This window comes from Nicotiana tabacum, chromosome 13 (genome assembly GCF_000715075.1).
Source record: "Nicotiana tabacum cultivar K326 chromosome 13, ASM71507v2, whole genome shotgun sequence".
NCBI lineage: Eukaryota > Viridiplantae > Streptophyta > Magnoliopsida > Solanales > Solanaceae > Nicotiana > Nicotiana tabacum.
This window is the reverse complement of record NC_134092.1, coordinates 21,571,662-21,595,646: the sequence shown is the minus strand read 5'-3', so window position 1 is coordinate 21,595,646 and position 23,985 is coordinate 21,571,662. Positions and strand designations below refer to the sequence as shown.

General features: G+C 37.9%; 1 protein-coding gene across 1 annotated transcript; it reads right to left on the bottom strand.

Moving 5' to 3' along the window:
• Nucleotides 1-352: 352 nt before the first annotated feature.
• LOC107810345 (receptor-like protein kinase HERK 1) lies at nt 353-3,143 on the bottom strand. The gene has a single exon (XM_016635108.2). It carries the CDS (start codon nt 2,864-2,866, stop codon nt 425-427), a length of 2,442 nt encoding a protein of 813 aa, XP_016490594.1. The 5' UTR covers nt 2,867-3,143; the 3' UTR covers nt 353-424.
• Between the last annotated feature and the right edge of the window lie 20,842 nt (nt 3,144-23,985).

Here is a 23,985-nt window from a genome sequence, read left to right as displayed (position 1 = left end):
TGGGTAGAATTATCCCAATCTTGTGATGATGAATAAATGCAATAGCATTGTCACATTGAATTGTGAATTTGTGATTATGAATAAAGACACAACATTTTAAATAAATGATCATCAACCTTATCAACCAGACGCGTTTGAACTGCTCTATCGCGCAATAGAAGCATACAGAATCTATTAAAAAAAAAGTGCAGCCTGGTGCACTAAGCTCCCGCTATGCGCGGGGTCCGGGGAAGTGCCGGACCACAAGGGTCTATCGTACGCAGCCTTACCCTGCATTTCTGCAAGAGGTTGTTTCCACGGCTCGAACCTGTGACCTCCTGGTCACATGTCAACAACTTTACCAAGAGAATCTATAAAAAAGAGAATACAAAATATACCATCCATAGGCAGTTCAAAAGATGGACCTGCATTGTATCTTTAGGATCTAACATATGTCACATGAATCTTTGTTTTCAGCTTTTACCATATTGCTAAAAACCTTACTCATTGAAACACCAGCAAGATCAGCCATACTCCCCATACTGAATTCTGTACTTAACACACTGTTTTCCAACTGATTTTCAGATATCTCATTTTCTTGTCTTGTTTTTTCATCTTTTCCTTGGAGTTTCAATGCATATTCCAAGTTCCACAAAACATCTCCCATAGTCGGTCGATCTACACCATATTCTTCCAAGCATTTTTCAGCAGTCTTTACAAATTTTATCAAAGACTCTGGTCTTATCTCGCGTACAATAGTTGAATCAACAATTGTTTCTGAATCTCCTGTCCTTAAACAGTTTCTCACCCATTCAACTAAATTTACCATTTCTTTTGAACGAGATGGATCAATAACAGGCCTGCCACAGAGAACTTCAAACATAACTACTCCAAAGGAATAGACATCAGATTTCTCAGTTAGTTGTTGCCTTGTTAAGTACTCAGGATCAAGGTATCCGAAACTCCCTTTAACTGCAGTACTAACATGTGTTTGATCAATTTCAGGACCAATTTTCGATAGTCCAAAATCAGAAACTTTAGCCCTGAGATTTTCATCAAGCAATATATTGGAAGACTTGACATCGCGATGAATAATTGCCTTCTGAGAACCAGTGTGCAGATAGTGAAGTCCTTTTGCTGATCCTATGCAAATTTCAAGCCTTTGTCTCCAATTCAAATTTGGAAGGTCTGAGCCATACAAGTGATCCTTAAGTGTTCCATTTTCCATGTACTCGTAAATAATTATCATCTCATTCTTTTCGTTGCAGTAACCGATCAGTGAAACCAAATGGCGATGCCTAAATTGAGACAACATTTCAACTTCAGTTTTGAACTCGGAAAGACCTTGTTGTGATTGAGGAAATCCTCTCTTCACTGCTACTTTTGTGTTATCCCTCAAAACTCCCTTGTAAACCTTGCCAAAACCACCAAAGCCGATTACCATGCTTTCACTGAAATTATCGGTTGCTTCTTGAACTGCTCTGAAAGGGAACCAGTACCCCATATTTGAGTTGGAAATGATAGATTTATTTTCCTCCGTAGTTGATCCAACTGTTGTATGATGATCCTCAGTTGAGTGATCAACTGGCGCTCGTGTTCTACTTCTGCAAAGAAGAACAGACAACACAACCAAAACAATGCAAGTTATCGATCCTCCAATAGTTGATCCAAGAATCAACCATGTTTTAGTCTTAGAAGCAGGCAATGAGGACTGAAGTTCAACGTCTGAAGCATCAAGACTGCCCTTAAAATTGCTTATTTTCATGATCTCGAGACCATTCAAGAGTCCATCCGGATATGCATTACGTACATCTGTTGGACCAATGCTAATGCCAATGCTATTTCTGTTGTCTAACCTTGTGACAACATCCATGTAATATGGAGCACCAAAGACATTTGATGTCTCATTGTTAAGATCAAGGTACTTGAAAACAAACTGAGAATTGAGGAAAACATTGAATATTAGATCACCAGAGGGGCCTTTTACTATGTAACAAAAGTGGAATCTGATGAAATAATCAAAACCAGGATCAACATCAAACGACCACGTTACATTTGCTAACGTATTAGGATCTTTCTCGGATTGCAGCCTCGTGGCAGTTCCATACACCAACGGAGGAGCAATATTCCGAGAAGGCCCTCCTCTCGTGTAGTTCACAGCTCGTGTGTTCGATACAAACTGGACAAGGTTCTTGCCTGTTAAGTATCTTTCATCAGGTTCCCAAGATCGCCACGAGGTATCATTTTGAGGCAAAACTGCAATATTTCCCATATTTACTCTCACCACTGTTTCTAATGCTTGTGTCCTCAGATTATGAATACCAACATCAACAGGAATGACCTCATCAGGAAGTGAAATGACTTCTAAAGCATTTACAAAGGCAAATGAGGTAGCAGATGGCGTAAAGGTAAGAACTAAACTATTGCTAGTAATGTTCAAAGAGTATTCCTTTACAAAAGGAGAATTCAGTGGTTGAAAGTTCTTAAGAAGAGTGAAGTTCTGAGCAGAAACAGAGAACTTAGCAGAACTTAGATTGAATTTTTCATTGGAAAATGGAAAGAAATAAAGGCGAATCCAATGGCGCCCTTGTTTCTTGATCGAAAAGGTGAATTTGGAAGTCTCATTGAGAATTCTAGCAGTTTTATACAGAGATGAACTATAGGTAGATGGAATGAACTCAAGACTTGTATTAACAAATACCCTTTGAGTGGAATTCAAGTTATCAGCCAAGAAAATTCTATCACCTATAGTTGTATTTTCTGATGATCCACAGTCTATAAGATAGTTATCAACAGGATCAAATTCCAATGAAGAACACATCAAAAACAACATAAACAATACCAAAATAAGCAATTGAAATATTGCAAAATCCATATTGGTTTTCATTTTCTTCAACTGAGGAGGAAAAAACTCAATGGTTTAAGTCATTGATCAAATGAAATCTTGAAATAAACTCAATCTCTGATATCACCACAACCTCTATATTTTAAAAAACTTGTCACCTTTGTGATGCACTTAGCATTCAAGAAGTACAAGTCTAATTTCTGAGAGTGCAAAAATGGAGAGAAGATTTTCTATTTTCTATTTGGTGGATGAGAAAAATGATAAAAAGCACAACCACCTTTCTACACATTTCTAACACAAGCAAGACTGACAAAAAGCAAGACTGGCATAAGAATTGTGAAATTACGGAAAAAAGTGGATATTTTTAAGTGAAAATAGTATTTGAAAATTAGAGTTGTGTTTTGACATGAATACAATTTGGAACTGTTTTTGAATTTTTATGAATCTCTATCCTCACAAGTTAGAGGCAAGGTTTGCGTACACACTAACTTACCCAGACCCCATGGTGTGGGATAATACTGAGTATGTTGTTGTTGTTATTTTTGAAGTGGAATTTTTGAAAAATAACTTTTTGGAATTTTTCAAATTTCCGAAAAATTCCAAAATTCAACTAGTGAAATTGAATTTTTCATGCCAAACACTAATTTTAAAAAAAAATCGAAAAAATTAAATTTTTTATGGCCAAGTCAAAAAAGTGAAAGCAACCAAAACCTTTTTTTATTAGTTGTTGAATGTGGCACATTTTATTTGAAAATTTCCAAAGAAGAATCTAAAGGGACCAAAAAATAATAAAATAATCCAGAGTCAAAGGCTAAATTGGTGCATGGAATTATGAACAAAGCTCCAAAATAAAAGAAAGAAAGACCAGTAGGTAATGGAGGATAACAGCTAGTATTAGGACAAGGTCTCATATGTTACATGTGAAACTAGAAAATGATGTTAGAACTATGATTGGACAGTAAAAAAGAAGAAAACTAAAGTGAGAAAGAAAGGGCAATAAATTGTCAACAGACATTGAATATTCACAAGCACTTAACTAACTTTATTTGTTAATTGCTTTGACGCTAGAGAAGTTTCCTTGAAATTTCAACAAGAAAGATTTTTGAAAATTAATTTCACCAAATGTCATCTAATCTTCAGTATATTGCGCCAAAGTCATAAAATTAATTCTTTTTAATGAAAAATATGCTATATATCCCAAAAAATAAATAATGCCGAAATTACTAAATTATGTATGGAAAATACAAGTATACCATATCAACAACGCGCCTTACATAACATTCACGTGGTACCATAAAAAAATAAGAACTATTTTCGCACCACTACTAAAAACTGTCAAAAAGCGTCCAGAAAAATCGACTGAAATCGGTTGGAATCGAACAAAAACCGACCGATTTCTGACCTTTTTCAATTCGTCGAAAAAACAATTGCCGCTAACGGATATCGACCGCAGACGGTCGATGTTTCCGACCGAAATCGATCGGTAATTTTCAATGCACTTTGACTAAATAATATGACACAAACTAAACTTACCCACCAAATTCGGTCGGTATTCTTGAAAATAATTGTTAATTATTTTTAAAATTAGCGACCGACTTCGGTCGGAATTTTAATTATTCATTTTTTAAAAATTGTTCAATTCCGACCGAAATCAGTCAGTATTATTAAAATATTTAAAATTTAACATAAAAAATTCCGACCGAAGTCGGTCGGTAAATTTGAATTTCTGGAAAATCAATTGAACATTTTCGACCGACTTCGGTCGGTAGGCGGTCGATTTTTGTCACGACTCAAAATTCACATGTAGTGATGACGCCTACTCAATACTAGGCAAGCCGATAACCTCAATAAAATACTATAATATTTTAAATTTAAAAACATAATATTTAAATTTATTAGAAAATCTCACAAATACTGATATAAATATACTCCCAAAATCTGGTGTCACTGAGTAGATGAGCATCTAAATGATAACATAGTCTGACTGATACAAATACTGTCTGAAAATATAGAACAATACACATAACAAAAAGGAAAGAGAGTCAAGGTTTGCAGACGCCAAGTAGCTACCTCGATAGTCTCCAACAGATGAAACTCCGAAATCTAGCAACCGCCGTATCCGGAAGTACCTGGATCTGCACACGACGTGGAGAGTGTAGTATGAGTACAACCGACCCCATGTACTCAATAAGTAACAAGACTAACCTTTGGACTGAAAGTAGTGACGAGCTCAATATGTACAGTCCAATATAGAAACAACAGTACAAAAATATAGGCATGTTCTCAGGTTCAACAAATAGGCCCAATACAAGTAAAATGGATAAATTCTACATGATAAGAGGAATATGACATCTCTATATCTACATGCCAAATGTATGATGTATGTGATGTACCACAATGGAAACCTTGTATACTCACACTCTCAGAATAATCAATCACTCAATACTATATATGGCCAATCCAGCCCAGAGAAGATCCATCCCCAAATATACATCAACTGAAAGTCAGTCACTCAGTACTGTATAAGGCCAATCCAACATAGGGAAGATACATCCCTCAATATAGATAATTAGTCAAGATCCATGCTAGAAAAAATTCATCCCAAAGTATAAATGATTCGGGCAAGATCCATGCCCAGAAAAAATCCATCCCAAAATATAAATGATTCGGGAAAGATCCATCCCTCAATAAAAAATCAACCGTGCTCACTGTTGGGGGTGCAGACTCCGGAGGGGCTCCTTCAGCCCAAGCGCTATAATAGCCAGATCCACACATAAATAAATAAAACATGATGCGGCGTGCAACCCGATCTCATAAATATCACTCACAATCTCTAGTCTCTCGGGCTCACGATGGCATAAAAATCAACCCGACATAATGATATGATGTATCAATGAATGACAACAGAGACTGAGATATGATGTGCAAATAATAGATGTGATTGAGTACAAAATTTACATTTTTAAACAATTAATTCAACAGCAACACGACCCTGTGGGTCCCAAAAATATCGGCACGTAACCTAAACATGATCTTTAATACGACTCTCAACTCAATTTCTCTAACACGTATAGGATATGTGGATAATGACATCATTAATTGATTATGCAACTCCACAGAAATAATTAAGTCGCAATTTCTATGGTGCACGCCCACACGGTCGTCACCTAGCATGTGTGTTACCTCCAAATAATTCATATAACACGAAATTCAGGAATTCATACCCTCAGAACCAAGTTTAGAAGTGTTACTTACCTCAAATCGTGAAATTCTTTATTCCAATAAGCCTTTGCCTCGCGAATTGGCCTCCGAATATCTCGTATCTAGTCATAATTAATTCGATACAGTCAACACAAATTATAGGAATCAATTCCATATGAAAATACTAAATTTTCCAATAAAAATCCGAAATTCAACTAAAATATCGTCAGTGGGGCCCACGTCTCAGAACCCAACAAAGTTACAAAATATGAAAGCTCATTCAACCACGAGTCCAACCATACCAAATTTACCAAATTCCGACATCAACTCAGCCTCCAAATCTCAAATTTTATTTTCAAATCCTTAAGCCCAATTTCTCGAATTATACCTCAAAAACACGTAATCTAGTGGGGATAATCGATGGTAGTTCAATATTATTAACTAACAATGATCACAAGTAACTTACCTCAAGATTTTTCATGAATTCTCTCTGAAAAATCACCCCAAACCATGCTTGAAAGGTCCAAAAATGGCAAAAATTCGGAACCCCTTCGAAATGTATACTGCCCAGGGGTTCCGCACATGCGATTCACTTAGCCGCTTTTGCGGTCTCGCAGGTGCGAGAAACAAACCGCTTTTGTGGTTTGTCAAGACCTCCACTACCTCCGATTCTGCAACCTTGATGCCGCAAAACATCATACGAACTTAGTTGATGTCTCAAATCACATCAAACAACGCTAAAATCACGAATCGCACTAATGAAAACTAACGAATTCCAACTTCTACTTTCGATGCCGAAACCTATCAAATCAAGTCCAATTGACCTCAAATTTTGCACACAAGTCATAAATGACATAACAGACCTATTCTAATTTTCAGAATTGGATTGCGACCCCGATATCAAAAAGTCAACTCCCAGTCAAACTTCCAAACTTTCAATTTCCTAATTTCGCCATTTCAAGCCAAAATCAACTACGAACTTCCAAATAATTATCCGGACACACTCCTAAGTTCAAAATCATCATACAAAGCTATTGGAATCATCAAACACTTTTTCGGGGTCGTTTACATATAACTCAATATCCGATCAACCTTTTTAACTTAAGCTTTAAACCTTGGAACTAAGTGTTTCAATTCATTCCGAAACCTCACCGGACCATAACCAACTACCCCGATAAGTCACATAACAGCTATAAAGCACAAAATGAGCAGTAAATGGGGGAACGAGGCCGTAATACTCAAAACGACCGGCCAGGTCGTTACATTCTCCCCCTCTTAAACAAATGTTCATCCTCGAACGGGTTTAGAATCATACCTGGAGTCTCAAATAGGTATGGATATTTGCTCCACATCTCCCACTCATTCTCCCAGGTGGCTTCTCCGACTGGCTGGCCTCTCCACTGCATTTTTACTAAAGCTATATTCTTTGATCTCAACTGTCTAACTTGCCGGTCCAAAATGGCCATCGGTTCCACATTATAAGTCAAATCACCATCCACCTGAACCATACTGAAATCCAAAACATGAGACGGATCTCCGACATACTTCCGAAGCATAGATACATGAAACCCTGGATGAACACCCGATAGACTAGGCGGCAATGCAAGTTCATAAGCCATCTCTCCAATCTTCTTAAGTATTTCAAAAGGCCCAATATACCTAGGACTCAACTTGCCCTTCTTCCTGAATCTCATAACACCCTTCATAGGCAAAACTCGGAGTAATAACTTCTCCCCTACCATGTAAGCAACATCGCGAACCTTCTGGCCGGCATAACTCTTCTGTCTAGACTGCGCCATGCGAAGTCGATCCTGAATCAATTTAACCTTTTCCAAAGTATCCTGAACTAAATCAGTACCTAATACCCTAGCCTCACTCGGCTCAAAACCAACCCACTGGAGACCGACACCATCTCCCATACAAAGCCTCATACAGAGCCATCTGAATGCTCGATTGGTATCTGTTATTATAGGCAAACTCTGCAAGTGGCAGAAACTGATCCCATGAACCCCCGAAATCTATAACACAAGACATAGCATGTCTTCCAATATCTGAATAGTGCGCTCAGACTATCCATCCGTCTGAGGGTGAAATGTTGTACTTAACTGAACCTATGTACCTAATTCTCGCTGCACTGCTCTCCAAAACTGTGATGTGAATTGCGTGCCCCGATCTGAAATAATAGACACTGGCACACCGTGTAGGCAAATAATCTCGCGGATATATAGATCTCAGCCAACCGCTCTGAAGAGTAAGCAGTACCAACTGGAATAAAATGTGCGGACTTGGTCAACCGATCCACAATCACCCAGATAGCATCAAACTTCCTCGAAGTCCGTGGGAGTCCAACTACGAAGTTCATGGTAATACGCTCCCATTTCCACTCCGGAATTTCAAGTCTCTGATGCTCGTACTTCACATGTTGACAATTTAAACCCCGGGCTACAAACCCAACTATATCTTTCTTCATCCTTCTCCACCAATAATGTTACCTCAAGTCCTGATACATCTTAGTGGCACCCGGATGAATGAAATACCGTGAATTGTGGGATTCTTCAAGAATTAACTCACGCAACCCATCTATATTTGGCACACAAATTTGACCCTGTATTCTAAACATCCCATCATCTCCAATAGTAACATCTTTGGCATCACCGTGCTGAACTGTCTCTTTCAGGACAAGCAAATGGGGATCATCATGCTAGCGCTCTCTGATGAGGTCATATAAGGAAGACCGAGAAACTACACAAGCTAGAACTCGACTGGGCTCTGAAATGTCTAATCTCACGAACTGGTTGGCCAAGGCCTAAACATCAACTGCAAGAGGCCTCTCACCAACAAGAATGAATGCAAGGCTACCCATACTCACCGCCTTTCTACTCAAGGCATCAACCACCACATTGGCCTTCCCGGGATGATACAAAATGGTAATATCATAGTCCTTTAGTAGCTCCAACCATCTCCGCTGCCTCAAATTTAGATCCTTCTGTTTGAATAAGTGCTGAAGACTCCGATGATCCGTAAATACTTCACAGGACACACCGTAGAGATAGTGTCTCCAAATCTTTAATGCATGAACAATGGCTGCCAACTCTAAATCATGAACATGGTAGTTCTTTTCATGTGACTTCAACTGGCAAGAAGCATAAGCAATCACTCTACCCTTCTGCATTAAAACATACCCAATACCGATCCGAGAAGTATCACAATACACTGTATAAGAGCCTGAAGATGAAGGCAAAACTAGAACTGGAGTTGTGTTCAAGGCAGTCTTAAGCTTCTGAAAGCTCTCTTCACACTCATCCAACCACCTGAATGGAGCACCTTTCTGGGTCAATTTGGTCAAGGGCATTGTAATGGACGAGAAACGCTCCACAAAGTGACGATAATACCCAGCCAAACCGAGAAAACTCTGAATCTCAATAGCTGAAGATGGCATGGGCCAACTCTGAATTGCCTTTATCTTCTTCGGATCCACCGTAATTCCCTCACTAGACACTATGTGTCCCAAGAATGCCACCGAACTAAGGCAGAACTCACACTTAGAGAATTTGGCATAAAGTTTCTCTTCCCTCAGCCTCTGTAGTACAATACTCAAATGTTGTGCATGTTCTTCCTAGCTACGTGAGTACACTAGGATATTATCAATAAATACTATGACAAAAAAATCAAGATACGGTTGGAATACACTATTCATCAAGTGCATAAATGCTGATGGGGTGTTGGTTAGCCCAAAAGACATCACGAGAAATTCATAATGACCATAAAGGGTCCTGAATGCCGTTTTTAGAATATCCGAATCCCGAATTTTCAATTGGTGATATCCAGATCTCAAATCAATTTTGGAGAACACTCTCGCTCCCTGAAACTGGTCAAATAAATCATCAATACGCGGCAAAGGATACTTGTTCTTGATTGTAACTTTATTCAATTGCCTGTAGTCAATGCACATCCGCACAATAACATCTTTATTTTTCACAAACAGAACCGGTGCACCCCAAGGCGACACACTAGGCCTAATAAATCCCTTATCAAGAAGTTCCTGAAATTGCTCCTTCAATTCCTTCAACTCAGCTGGTGCCATACGATATAGAGGAATAGAAATGGGCTGAGTACTCAACACCAAGTCAATATCAAAGTCAATATCCCTGTTGGGTGGAATACCCGGCACGTCTGCAGGAAATACATCCGAAAAATCTCGCACTACCGGTATAAAGTCAATAGTAGGAGTGTCTGCATCAACATCTCTCACAAAGGCCAAATATGACAAACCAACCATCCGTTGGGCCTTCAAGTAAGAAATTACCCTTCTGGGAACATAATCTAGAGAACCTCTCCACTCGACCTTCAGCAATCCCGGTATCGCCAACGTCACAGTTTTTACGTGACAATCGAGAATAGCATGACAAGAATACAACCAATCCATACCCAAGATTTCATCAAAATCAACCATACTAAGTAATAAGAGATCAACTCTAGTCTCTAGTCCCCTAATAGTTACCACACACGACCGATACACACGGTCCACAATAATAGTATCACCCACTGGCGTAGATACACGAACAGGTGAAACTAAGGACTCACGTGGCATATACAGATAACGAGCAAAATATGATGATACATACAAATATGTGGATCCAAGGTCAAATAATATAGAAGCTTCCCTGTGCCACACAGAGACAATACGTGTGATCACTGCATCTGAAGCAACGACATCTGGCCTGGTAGGAATACCATAGAATCGGGCCTGACCGCCACCTGATCAACCTCCCCCTCTAGGGAGACCTCTAGCTACATGTGTCGCACCTCATGCTGGCTGGGCGGGTGGTGAAATAACTGGTGCGGGAGTCATAGCCTGACTCCTCTGCTAAACTGGACCTCGCGAAAGGCGAGGACAATATCTCTTCACATGACCCAACTCTCCACACTCAAAGCAACCCCTATCTGAAAATGTTGGCAAGTACTGAGGTGGACCTCGAGAACCAGAATAACTACCAGAAGAACCTGGTACATATGAACCCTGAACTGATGGTACACGAGATGAACTCTGAGCTGGAAGTGCACTAAGAGAAGACTGACTCGGTCAATCACTGTATGAACCATGGCTAGCTGATGCGCCACGATGAGCTGGACTAGCCATTTGAGCGGGCCTATAAGGTCGACCCCTGCTGTGATAGGACTGTCCCCCATAGGGAACACCGCTGGAATTACCCGGAGCACGAGACCTCTTGGCCTCCCTCTCCTCATGCTTCTGAGTACGGACCATTTCTAGCTGTCGAGCACTGTCAACCACCTCATCAAATTTAGCACCTGCTACATTTCCCAGAGTTATAACAAAATGGAACTGATGGTTGAGGCCATTAATGAACTTTCTGATCTTCTCCCTCTCAGTAGGAACCAACCAAATTGCATGACGAGCTAATTCTGAAAATCGGATCTCATACTGGGTCATGGACAGGTCCTCCTAGCATATATGCTCGAACTGCCTACGCAGTTCCTTTCTGTGGGTCTGTGGCACAAACTTCTCTAAGAATAATACGGAGAACTCATTCCATGATAGTGGTGTTGCACCAACTGGTCTGCTCCTCTCATAAATCTCCCACCATCTGAAGGCTACTCCGATCAGCTGAAAAGTAGTAAATGAGACACCACTGGTCTCCAGAATACCTGGTGTACGAAGAATCCGCTGGCATCTGTCCAAGAAATCCTGAGCATCCTCTGACTTAGTTCCACTGAATGATGGAGGATGGAGTCTCTCAATTCTCTCTAGTCTTTTATGCTCCTTGTCATTGATAATGGACCCACCTAGGCCTGAGCAGCTGCAACCGGCTAGACTGGTAGTGCCCCCGATATCTGAAGTCCCTGCACTACCTGCTCTGGAGTATGGGCGACAGGGGTATGAGTACCTCCCCCGGCCTGATAAGTGGATGATGCGGCCTGAGCCGAAACCACCCGAGCAAGGCCAGTGCAAATAGTCAATATCTGGGCTAAAGCCTTCTGAAGTCCTGGAATCATAATAGGCATAGCTGGTTCTTGAGCTGGTCCCGCCGGGGCCCTGCGACATGTGCCATATTTAGGTTGCTGGGCTTAACTATATTTGGAACCTGCTCCTCAGCTGTAGCAACTAGTGGTTCTACAGGTGCTGCTCCAACTGCTGCACGAGCTATATCTCGACCTTTACCACGGCCCCGACCAACTAACCGTTCGATCTGGTAGTACGTGTCCTCACAATCTGTGAGAGAATAGAATAGCAGAAGTTTTAGTTTCCTGAATCAACAAATTCGCACGACAGAATACAAGAAAGTGAAATTTTCCTAAGGGTTAGGCAACCTCTCGAATATAAGTACAGACGTCTCCGTACCGATCCGCAAGACTCTACTAAACCTGCTCATGACTCGGGAGACCTATGTAACCTAGGCTCTGATACCAACTCGTCACAACCCAAAATTCACATGTCGTGATGACGCCTATCTCAATACTAGGCAAGCTGATAACCTCAATAAAACACTATAATCTTTTAAGTTTGAAAACATAATATTTAAATTTATTAGAAAATCTCACAAATACTAATATAAATACACTCCCAAAACCCGGGGTCACTGAGTAGATGAGCATCTAAATGATAACATAGTCTGAAGGACACACTCCTAAGTCTAAAATCATCATACAGAGCTATTTGAATCATCAAAACTCTATTCCGCAGTCGTTTACACATAAGTCAACATCTGGTCAAACTTTTCAACTTATGCTTTAAACCTTGGAACTAAGTGTTCCAATTCATTCTGAAACCTCACCGGACCCGAACCAACTACCCCGGTAAGTCATATAACAACTATAAATGACTTGCCAACAACCAATCACATAACCAACTACGGGGTTGTAATACTCAAAATGACCGGCCGGGTCGTTACAGCTTTCTGGGTAAGTTTTTGACAGAATAGATCTGTTTTATTGTTGCACCACCTGCCAACAATCAATCACCTATAATGGCAGCATTACATTGTTGCCATTCAACCAATAACAACAACAATAACAACAACAACTATCAAAACTATATTAACAAAACATCATCTCCATCTCCACTAAACTATATTAACAAAATATCATATCCAACAACAAAATGTTTCACAAGTTAAAGTTTCAAACATCATTCAATGAGTGTTTTGTACTTCATCATCTCCATATCCACTACTAGAACCTTCATCATCGGCATGGTTCGAAGGATCACGACGAGAAGGATTAGCATCTTAGGAAGGCTCACGAGATCGGGGAATGGGAAAAGCACCACTAGCAAGAAGATTGGCCAGCTGACCTTGAAGGACATTAAATTGTTGGTCCCTCCTTTCTAGCTTAACTTGAAGGATATCAAATTGTTTATCTCTCTTTTGTTCTCTAGCCTTTGTCTCTTCAAGCTCTGCTGTCAGCTTTGCGATCTTCTTCTCCATAGACGAGAGAGTCGACCTATCAATTGCCTCGCCCTGGGCGAAAGTCCGTATACCTTGCAATCCAGCTCTGTAGTGCCGAAATGATCTCTCTGGAAGGACGTATGCTACCCCCTTTTTAGGACCACCGACAACATCCAACCATATCTTCTGCACTTCTTCGTCTGAAAGGGGTGGTCGCTCGCCTTGCTCACTCTGTGGCAAGCTTTGAGTGTACTCTTCCACATTAGTCTTGTAGAGATCCTTTATTTAGAAGATAAAAAATTATTAACTATATAATATTATAAATATTAATTTTAAATTATAGTAGTTATGAAACTTACATATGTAGTCTCCGCCCGGTCCTCGACCCATCTAGTTAGATATGTAAGTTCCTTCTTCTTCGAGATGTGAGTCTCCATGAAGAACTCATCATGAGTCATCTTCCTCCCATATTTTTTTTCCTACAAATATAATAAAACATGTTAACTTAATTAAAATATATAAATATATTTCAATAAAAATAGAATTAAATATTTAAAGGAATTACTAGTGCAAGGAGTCATCTTTCTTAGATGCTCGGGCCTTCTTTTCATGTTCACTCCTCTTCTCGAATTTATCAGTAGTCTATTGCCTCGGCAGATCCTCCCATATGTGCAGTAGAACCCATGAAGGCTTCTTGCTCTTCCTTCGAGCAGAACAGAAGGAATCATATAGTCTCTTACGACATTTGAAATCAAAATTTGCAAGAATGGTAGTGTTATGCCGGTTCTCCCAAGTACACTTAGTCTGCAAATGAAGTGTGTAACGTTAGATGAAATTATTGTTAATATAATGCTTAAATAGATAAGAATTGTATTAAAACCTTAAATTGGTTAAAAATTTGCTCCACGAGCTTCGGTGAAAATTCACTCAAAGTCGCATAGGGTGCATCATACAACCGCCCAAGAGCTTCAATGATTATCTTTGTAGTCTGATGACTAGGTATGAACCTACAATATACAAATTACATTAGATAAATAAGTCTAGCTATTATAATTCAGAAAAAACAAAGAAGTAATAAATAAATCTTACCCATTGCCCTCAGGCCTGATGATCATCCTATGATAACGATCATACCGCACTTTCTCTGGATCAATATCCTCCGATGAATCTGAAGCGTGCGTAGAAGGGGAGGTATCTATCCCAGCACTACTATCCCGAAGGAGAAGTCTAGAAATGCTAGGAGATGAACTCCGTAGAGAGGGAGACGAGGTCACTGATGAAGATGGATGCGATCTAGACCCCTGCTGTGATCTAGACCCTTGCTGTGATCCAGACCACTGTTGCGATCCGGGTGGCTGAAATCTAGATAGATGTGATCCTGTTGGTGGTGAAGCAAATGGAGCATATGACGGGCGTATCACCACATGGCTCTGTGACTGCTGACTCGGTGGACCCATATAACTATATGCAGGATCATGTGGAGGAAGCGGGGTATAGTCCTGTGGTGGAGAATGGTAAGAATACTGCTGGGATGGCGAATGGTAGGTAGTCTGATGAGTAGATGGATGTGGTGGAAAAGATGTGTGCCTAGAAGATTGATGTCGGCCATAAGCAGCGGAGGGATACAAGTGTGGAGTGGAAGGAAGCGAGGGTGTAGCACCATCATCATGATCAATAGGCCTCTTATCCTTCCTAGACCTACCTCGACCCCTACCGGTCATCTGCATAAATTAAAAAAAAATTAGAATTGAGAATATAAATCTATATAAGTTGAGAGCGCTTGAAAAAACTAACATGCTAGTCGTCTTCGAAGTATCCTTCCTCGTCCAAAAATTCTTCCTCTTCACTTATTTCATTTTCATCAGCTGATTATTCATCCTTATTTTCTATGATTGTTATTTCCTGTATATCAACTTCTTCGTTGAGGATGCTCCAAGTCATTTTCTAACTGATCATCCACCATTTGGTTAACACTTGAGGTATCGTTTTGGTAAGCAATATCTAGCACATTCTCAACTTCCACCCTACTAATAGGCTTAGTTTTTATTACAACCAACCAATCAGCCTTATCCCTGCGTAATGGATATGGAGCATAATACACTTGCCTAGCTTTTTCTGCAATTATAAAAGGATCATAGCGATCATACTCCTTCTTTTTATTAACCTCAATTATGTTGTACTACTAGTGTACATTTGTACCTTTTCTAGGTGTTGGGTCAAACCACTTGCATCAGAAAAGTATTATCTTCTTATTTGGACAACTCGAATATGATAATTCTAGAATCTCTTTGATCATACCATAATAATCATTTTCCCTATCCTGGTTGCCTTCACCGCCTTTGACACACACCCCACTATTATTACTTTTTTTTATACTTGGAGCATTCCTCAATGTGAAATTTGTAACCATTCACAAAATACTTCGACATAGTTGTAACTGTAGGTGCAGGTCCCTAGGAAATCTAGAAGGCGGGGCCTCGATAACTTTAGTGAAGTTATGAACCCTCTCCCAAATTTCCTCACCGGACAAAATTGGAGGTGGCAAATCATGTTCAACTGTATTCTTTTTGAATGCATTCTTCATCATTCTAAACTCATTATCAACTGGCAAGAAGTGACGATGACAATCAAACCATGACTGCTTTCGGCCATGTCTTAAAGTGAACGCTTTACCATTTTTCATGCAGTAAGGACATGCTAACTTTCCAGCAGTCATCCACCAGATAACATTCCATGCGTAGGAAAATCATTAATGGTCTACATTAAATTAGCACGCAAGTTGAAATTTTGCTTAGTTGATATGTCATATGTCTCAACTCCATCATACAACAATTATTTTAGCTCATCAATTAAAGGTTGCAAATATACATCAATCAAACTCATTGGATTGCGGGGACCGGGAATAACACAATTTTAAAAAATATATGGACTAGTCATACACATTTCAAGTTGAAGATTATACGACGTAATAAAGACCGGCCAGTATGAATATGGTGTTGCAGAAATAGAAAATGGCATGAAACATCAGCACACAAACCCAACCGAACATTCCTCGGTTCACTAGCATAATTCGGATACGTCCTATCAAAATGCTTCCAAGCTTTCCCATTTGAAGGATGACACATAACACCGGGCGACCTTCTATTTTCATAGTGCCATCTTATATGAGGAGCGGAACTCATCGATGCGTACAACCTCTTTAATCTAGGAATAAGAGGTAAATAATGCATTGATTTCACAACAACATTCTTCCCGCTGGAAACCCACTTAAAACGAGGTCTTTCACAAAATTTCTAAATCTGCATCACCCTTATAATACAACATGCAACCATCTTCACAACAATTGATTCTCATAGACGAGATTCCTAACTTAGAAATCAATCTTTTAAGCCTTATAGAAATCTTTAGGTATGTTGAAAGTTGGATCAACTAGTTCACTCATAAGGCCAATAAAAGAATCCATTACCGCTTGAGAAATATTGGTATCTGATTTGATACTTAATAATATAACCGCAATAGAAAACTGCGAGTGCATACTCCCTTCACATAGTGGATGACTAACGGACTCTAACTGTTCATAAAAATATTTTGCCTCTTCGTTAGGAGCTTGTTCAACACTTTCATGGGGTTCAAACTCGAAATGCATCCCAAAGCATCCGCAACCATTTCATGGTATCTAGGATGTTGAACGTTATTCCCCACCGACCTACTACTTTCACCAACAATTATGTTATGATATACACCATCACAACCATCAACCTCTCCATGACTAGTCCACACAAAATAATTATCCATAAACCCTTTTTTATAAAGATGAGTCTTAACATCCTCCGAACCAAAAAAATGCAAACACTTGCACTTCACACAAGGACACCTAATCATCCCTCCGATTTGAAATGGTTCAAGTGACATTGCATGCCTAATAAATTCATTAACCCCTTCTATAAATTCCTCCCTAAGAAAACCGACGATTAGGATAATTCCTATTATACATCCAACTACGATATTCCATCTACACAAAGAACAAATAAATTGCATGTTATATTAAATAAGTATGCAAATTAATTTATAGTTTAAGTTACATAATAAACTTTAGTTACAAAGTAGTTAATTTGAATAATTTGAGTGCATATTAATTTTAAAGTTCTCATATATCCCTAAATAAGTTCTTTTCAAATTCAATTAGACCATTAACAAGCAATATAATTGAAATACTTGCAGGATAGCAAACACTAGCATTAATCGTAATTAGACTAACTTATGAAGATTATAATTAGTTAACACAGTTAATTAGATTAACTCATTCAATTAATATAGCATAATTAGTTAAGCCTAATTTTCTAAAAGCAATAAATACTAATATAATATTATTATCCCCTAAATTAATAAACCCTAAATTTCTAAAAGCAATAAACACTAATAGAACAATAAATTAAACCCTAAACTAATAATTTTTAAAAGCAATAAACAAAATAGAACATTAAATTAAACCCCAAATTAATAAATTATTTCTAAAAGAAATAAACAGAAATAAACAATAAAATAAACCCTAAATTAATAAACCCTCCCTAAATTTCTAAAAGCAATAAATAAAAATAGAACAATAAATTAAACCCTAAATTTTAAGAATTAAAGTAGCTTAAAAAGAACTAGGTGACTAACCTTCATGTGGTGAAGCAGCGGCGATTGAGCAGTGGTGAGAAGGGAGGCAGGTGGTGGAAGAAGCAGCGGTGGCGGTCACTGTGAGGCTGTGGTGGAGGAGGGCGGCGGCAATGAGGCAGTGGGATTGGGGATTTGGACGAAGAAGGTAATGGGGATGTTTTGGGTTTTGATTTTGCTAGAGAATGGAAGTAGAAATAGATTTTGGGTGGGATTTGGGCGAAATCGGCTAAGGATTGAGGAGAGAATGAGAGATAGAGAAAATTTAGAAATGGGGAAGAAAGCCCGCTGGTGGGCTCTAATTTGGAGATTTCCTACCGACTTCGGTCGTAAAAGTCGGTCGGTGCATTTAAGTGAAATATTGACCGTTTGACCATAAACTTACCGACCGAATTCGATCGAAAATCTGATTTTTATTTTTATTTTAATTTTTTTATATTAAAATAACCGACCAATATAACGACTATTTCAATTAAACTCGATAAATTATATTTATAATATTTATCATCTGTGTGCTTTCGTATAAATTACACTTCATATTTGTATACGTGTAATAGATTATAATAGAGTGTATGATTTTATTTCATATGTGATAATTTATACTTACATATATATGACAAGCGTTGATGATTTATTCTCAACTTTTCATTACATCGCTCGAATGCTTGATCGGTGGATAAATAAGAAAACAAATATTGAAGTTTAAGTGACTACATGCTCCGGTATAATGATATAACGACTCGACTTGTCGTTTTAAGAATTAATACCCCGTTCAGTGACTTAAGGTCTCGAGCAACTTCGTAATATGTATTATGACCTTCGGGTGTGGTCGAGTTTGATTTACTGAAGATTCGAAATTTAATTAAAAGAGCAATTCTTATTTAGAAGCTTAAATAAAAAGAGTTGACCGGAGAGTTGACTTTTGAGCAAACGATCCCGGAATAGAATTTTGAGGATGGCAATAGCTTCGTATGTTGATTTCGGACTTAGGCGTATGTTCGGATTTGGATTTGAAAGTCTGTAGGACAATTCGACACATTTTGGCGAAAGTTGAAAAATATAAGATTTTGAAAAAGTCCGACCGAAGGCTGAATTTTTTATAACGAGGTCAAATTTTGATTTCGGAAATGGTAATACCTACATTATGTTATTTATGACTTGTGTACAAAATTTGAAGTCATTCCGGATTGATTTGATACGTTTCAGCGCAAAACATAGAAGTTGAGAGATTTGTAAAGTTAAGAATTTTGGGAGTTTGGCCATGGTCAATATCGGGTCAAAACGACCTCTTTTCAGTGTTTTATGTGCGCGAGCAGGTCCGTAGTATTTTTTATGATTGAAATTCATATATGGTTTGTGTCCGGGAGGTTCCGGATGAGTTTCGGGATGAGTTTTGAGCGATTCCGGGCATTACCAGAACTGAGGCATGGTTCTGGTGCTTAAAATTTTGCCGTTGGTGGTAAACATTCCGCTGAGGGTGGCAAAATTTCGTTGAGGGCGGAGGAGGGGGCGCGGACCGCATAAATTTGGCCGCGGAGGCGCTCCAGGGAGTTCTGCAGATTCGCCGGTCCGATTTCAGAAGCCTATATCTTTTGATCTACAAGGAATTTTAAGATGATTCAAAAACGAAAGTTGTAGCCCTTCGTGTCTAGTTTCAATAAAGGTAAAGAATTCATAATTGGACATCGGTAGAGACAGTTATGGCCAAAATACTAAAGCCTGACAGTACAGCCACCAAACTTTCGCGGCCGCGATGGGATTTCCGCGGACCGCGGTGAGGCGTTCGCGGGGGCGATGGAAATGCGCGGTCGGCATATTGAGAATCCGAGAGGTGTACTATATATCCGAGGTTTAGGTTATTATTTCATTTTTGGACTTTTGGAGCTCGGTTAGAGACGATTTTTTGTGAATTTTTCAAGAAATTCATCGGGGTAAGTGATTCTAACTCGGATTTGGTTAATATACATGAATATACCACTAATTTCATCATTTAGTTAGTACTTTGAGATGAAAATTTGGGAAAAATTGTAGAAACTACGTAAACCACAAATTTAAGATTTAGAGGTCGAGTTGTTATCGGAATTCGATAAAATTGGTATGGTTGAACTCGTATCGGAATGGATGTTCGGATTTCATGAAAATTTTATCGGGTTCTGAGGGGCGAGCCCCGCGTTGACTTTTGTTAACTTTTTGGAATAAATTTTAAAGTCGACGTATTATTATCCGAAATTATTTCCGATGAATTTTAATGAAGTTATACAATTAATTTGGATATATTTGAGCGGTCCGGAAATCAATTTAAGCAAGAAAGCGATTTTGGAATATCGGCATAACTTCAAAAAGTAAGTGTCTTGCTTAACCTCGAGTGGGAAAAATACCCCATAGGCATTGAGTATTATATGCAAACTGTGTAATTGAAAATCATGTATGCGAGGTGACGAGTACGTACTTGGTTTATATGTGCAAACTTCATTGATTAAAATCCTTAAATGCCCTTAGGTATTAAATTAAAAATTATTGACACTTATTAAATCCTCTAATTGTCATGCCTAGATCCTTGTTTGTTGAAATTATTTTATACGATGATTTGGTGTGATTGCCACCTTGATTTTATGTGAAATATTATTTTGTTGAGCGGTTTACTTTCGGATATTTTTGTTAAGATTTTGTGCACATTATGGTCGAACCATGAGCTCCTTATTGTAAAAAATTATGTATTGTTGATTTCTGTGGCAAGTTATAATATTTGGGCACTTGATGTGCAATTTGTGATATGTTGAATATTTGAGCACTTGATGTGCAATTTGTGATATGTTGTAAGATTTGAACACTTGATGTGCAATTTGTGAAATGTTGTAATATTTGGGCACTTTAGGTGTAAGTTGTATTATGTTGTGATATTTGGGCATTTGAGGTGCGATTTGTAAAATATTGTGATATTGATATGCATGCGGTGAGATAAGAGTGGCTTGAAACGCGTGGCTAGTAGGGGAACTACTAGAAGTCATGCAGTGATATAAGGTTAGGGTGTTGAAATGCATGCGGTGAGATAAGGGTGGCTTGAAACGCGTGGCTAGTAGGGGAACTACTAGAAGCCATGCGGTATGATAAGGGTGGCTAAAACGCGAGATGCTATTTCGGAAAAAATAATTTCTTTAAAATTAAGTGTTAAGTCTCCTGCGGTGATATAAGGAAATGAGATATTGTGAATTTATTTATGATTTGGGACTACAAGGCGGTACCTCGGGAGTGTCCTGTTGATATTTCTTTATTTATGTTCTTGCCTTGGGTGATTTTGTTTCATTTAATATGTAAATTCTTGTCTTCTTCCGTGATGTACTAGTTGACTTTATTATCATGTGTTTTGTGCTCCTAGTTGTATTGTGTTGGCTTTGCCTTTTTAGTACGAGACTCTGAAGAAGTATATTTCTGATTTTTCTTACTGATTTTCAATGATTGAGTTGATTTAAATAACAGGAATTATTATTATATTTTAAATTAAATAGTTTTACAACCAAACCAGTAGTTTATCTGATACTTTAATTTAAGTGCAATGTTATTTTCTTCACCCAAATAATTTCTAAAAATAAATTTAATTATTTATTGATTTCTTACTTGATTTAAAAATTCTAAACTCACTTTAGTGGAAATAAATTGATCATGTAGATCTTATATATATTGAGGATATTGGCATGTGAATTGTCCGTGCGGTTGTGATATGAAATGTGGGCACGAGGTATTGTGATTAAATGATAATGATATTTTGCACGTGAGTTGTCCGTGCAGTTGAGATATGAAATGAGGGCACGATGTGCCGGAAAAATATGATGATTTAATTATGGGCACGAAGTATCGTGGAGATATAACAAATAGGCTGAGACTCGTGTTTATGAAAAATATGAAAATGGGCTGAGACCCGTATTTTTATGATTATGAAATGAGGTGTCACATGATGACTTTTTAATTGAAGAATTATATTTAAAATATTTATTTGGAAGGATTTTTATGATGAAAGAATTATATTTGAAAGAGAGTATTTGGTAAAATTATATGTGAAGGACATTTATTTGAAGAATTTAATTTAATTGGGTGTACTTGTATTATTATTTGTTGTGCGATATTAAATGGTGTTATATTGTCTTGCTGTGCATATCACTGGTTGTTTTATGATATCCTTATTATTTCTGTTTCCTACTATCTTGTACAGTATATTGCACAGGTTATTAGACTAGTGGGTGTCTTGACTGTACCTCGTCTCTACTCCACTGAGGTTAGTCTTGATACTTACTGGGTACCGACCGTGGTGTACTCATACTACACTTCTGTATATTTTTGTGCAGAGCTAAGTATTGGAGATATCGGACTTGAGCAGAGTTAAAGCGGGACCGTAAGGATTCAAGGTAGAGCTGCTTGGTCGTCGCAGTCCCTTGGAGTCTTTTCATTTCATTGTACTGTTAATTTTTAATTAAACAGTATTGTATATTCGGTCCTCATGATCATTCCATGTATTCAGTTAGAGTTCTTAACTCAGTACTACCAGTCATGGGAGGTTGTATATTCATATTTATTTCGATGTTAGTTTTGATTACTTATAAAAACAAATGGCTTCAAAAATGTAATTTAAATCGGATTACCTAGTCTTAGAGACTAGGTGCCATCACGACGCCTGTGGTGGGATTTTGGGTCATGACAAATGAGTAACTAGATACTCCAAGATGTGTACAATCGACATAGTCTTGAATATTTTATTCTCGATTACCTTATTAGTACTTTGCTCGGATACTTCATCAGTGCATCAATTAAAAATTCAATTGTATTTGATTAAAACTTACTATAACACATTTAAAAATAAAGTGTATAGTTCTATAAGATGTAGTGCTATATATATTAATTTCCAGCCATAACAACATATATATATATATATATATATATATATATATATATATATATATATATATATAAAACATATGTTAATATATCATTAATATGTATACAAATGTTATTGTTGCTACAACTTAAGTATTAATATAGCATATATATTAATATAAATATACATATGTTGTTGTTGTTGCTACAACTTAAGTATTAATATAGCACTACATATTATAGAACTATACACTTTATTTTTAAATATGTTATAGTAAGTTTTAATCGAATATAATTGAATTTCCAATTGATCTACTGATAAAGTATCCGAGCAAAGTACTAATAAGATGATCGAGAATAAAATATTCAAGACTATGTGTGCGTATGTGTGTGTGTGTGTGTGTGTGTGTGTGTGTGTGTGTGTTTGTGTGTGTATGTATTGTTAAATATATGTAGATATTGTAAGTAACAAATAATCTAACAATAATACCGACCGAAATCGATTGGTAAATTTTATATATATAATTTTTGTTATGGAAAAAACCAATTAATCCTGGGCGGAAAAAAATTAATTCAAATTTTCGACCGATTTGGGTTGGTATACTTGAATTTTTTTAATTAAACTTATTTTAGTAGATAAAATGAAAGTATGATCAGGTCTTGGTCAAAGATTGACCAATTGCCGACCGACATCGGTCGGTATTTGTTATATGTGTCAGACGTCTTTGTTGTGAGACCACTATTTCTGACCGATGGTGGTCGGATGTTTGTGTGAAATTTTTTCTTTGACTTTTGCGACCAATTTACCTATTTTCCGACCGGTTTTGGTCGGTATTCTATGGACGGTTTTTGACAATTTTCTAGTAGTGTAGCCTATGTCGTTCACCATACGACACGTCATGTTTAAAAAAAAAAAAGAATTGGGTCAAGAAATAAGATTCTTTATCTTTAAATGATGCTACGTGGATATTATGTAAGATAAGCGATCAACATGGTTATACTTAGATGACAATTTTGGAAGCCTGGGAG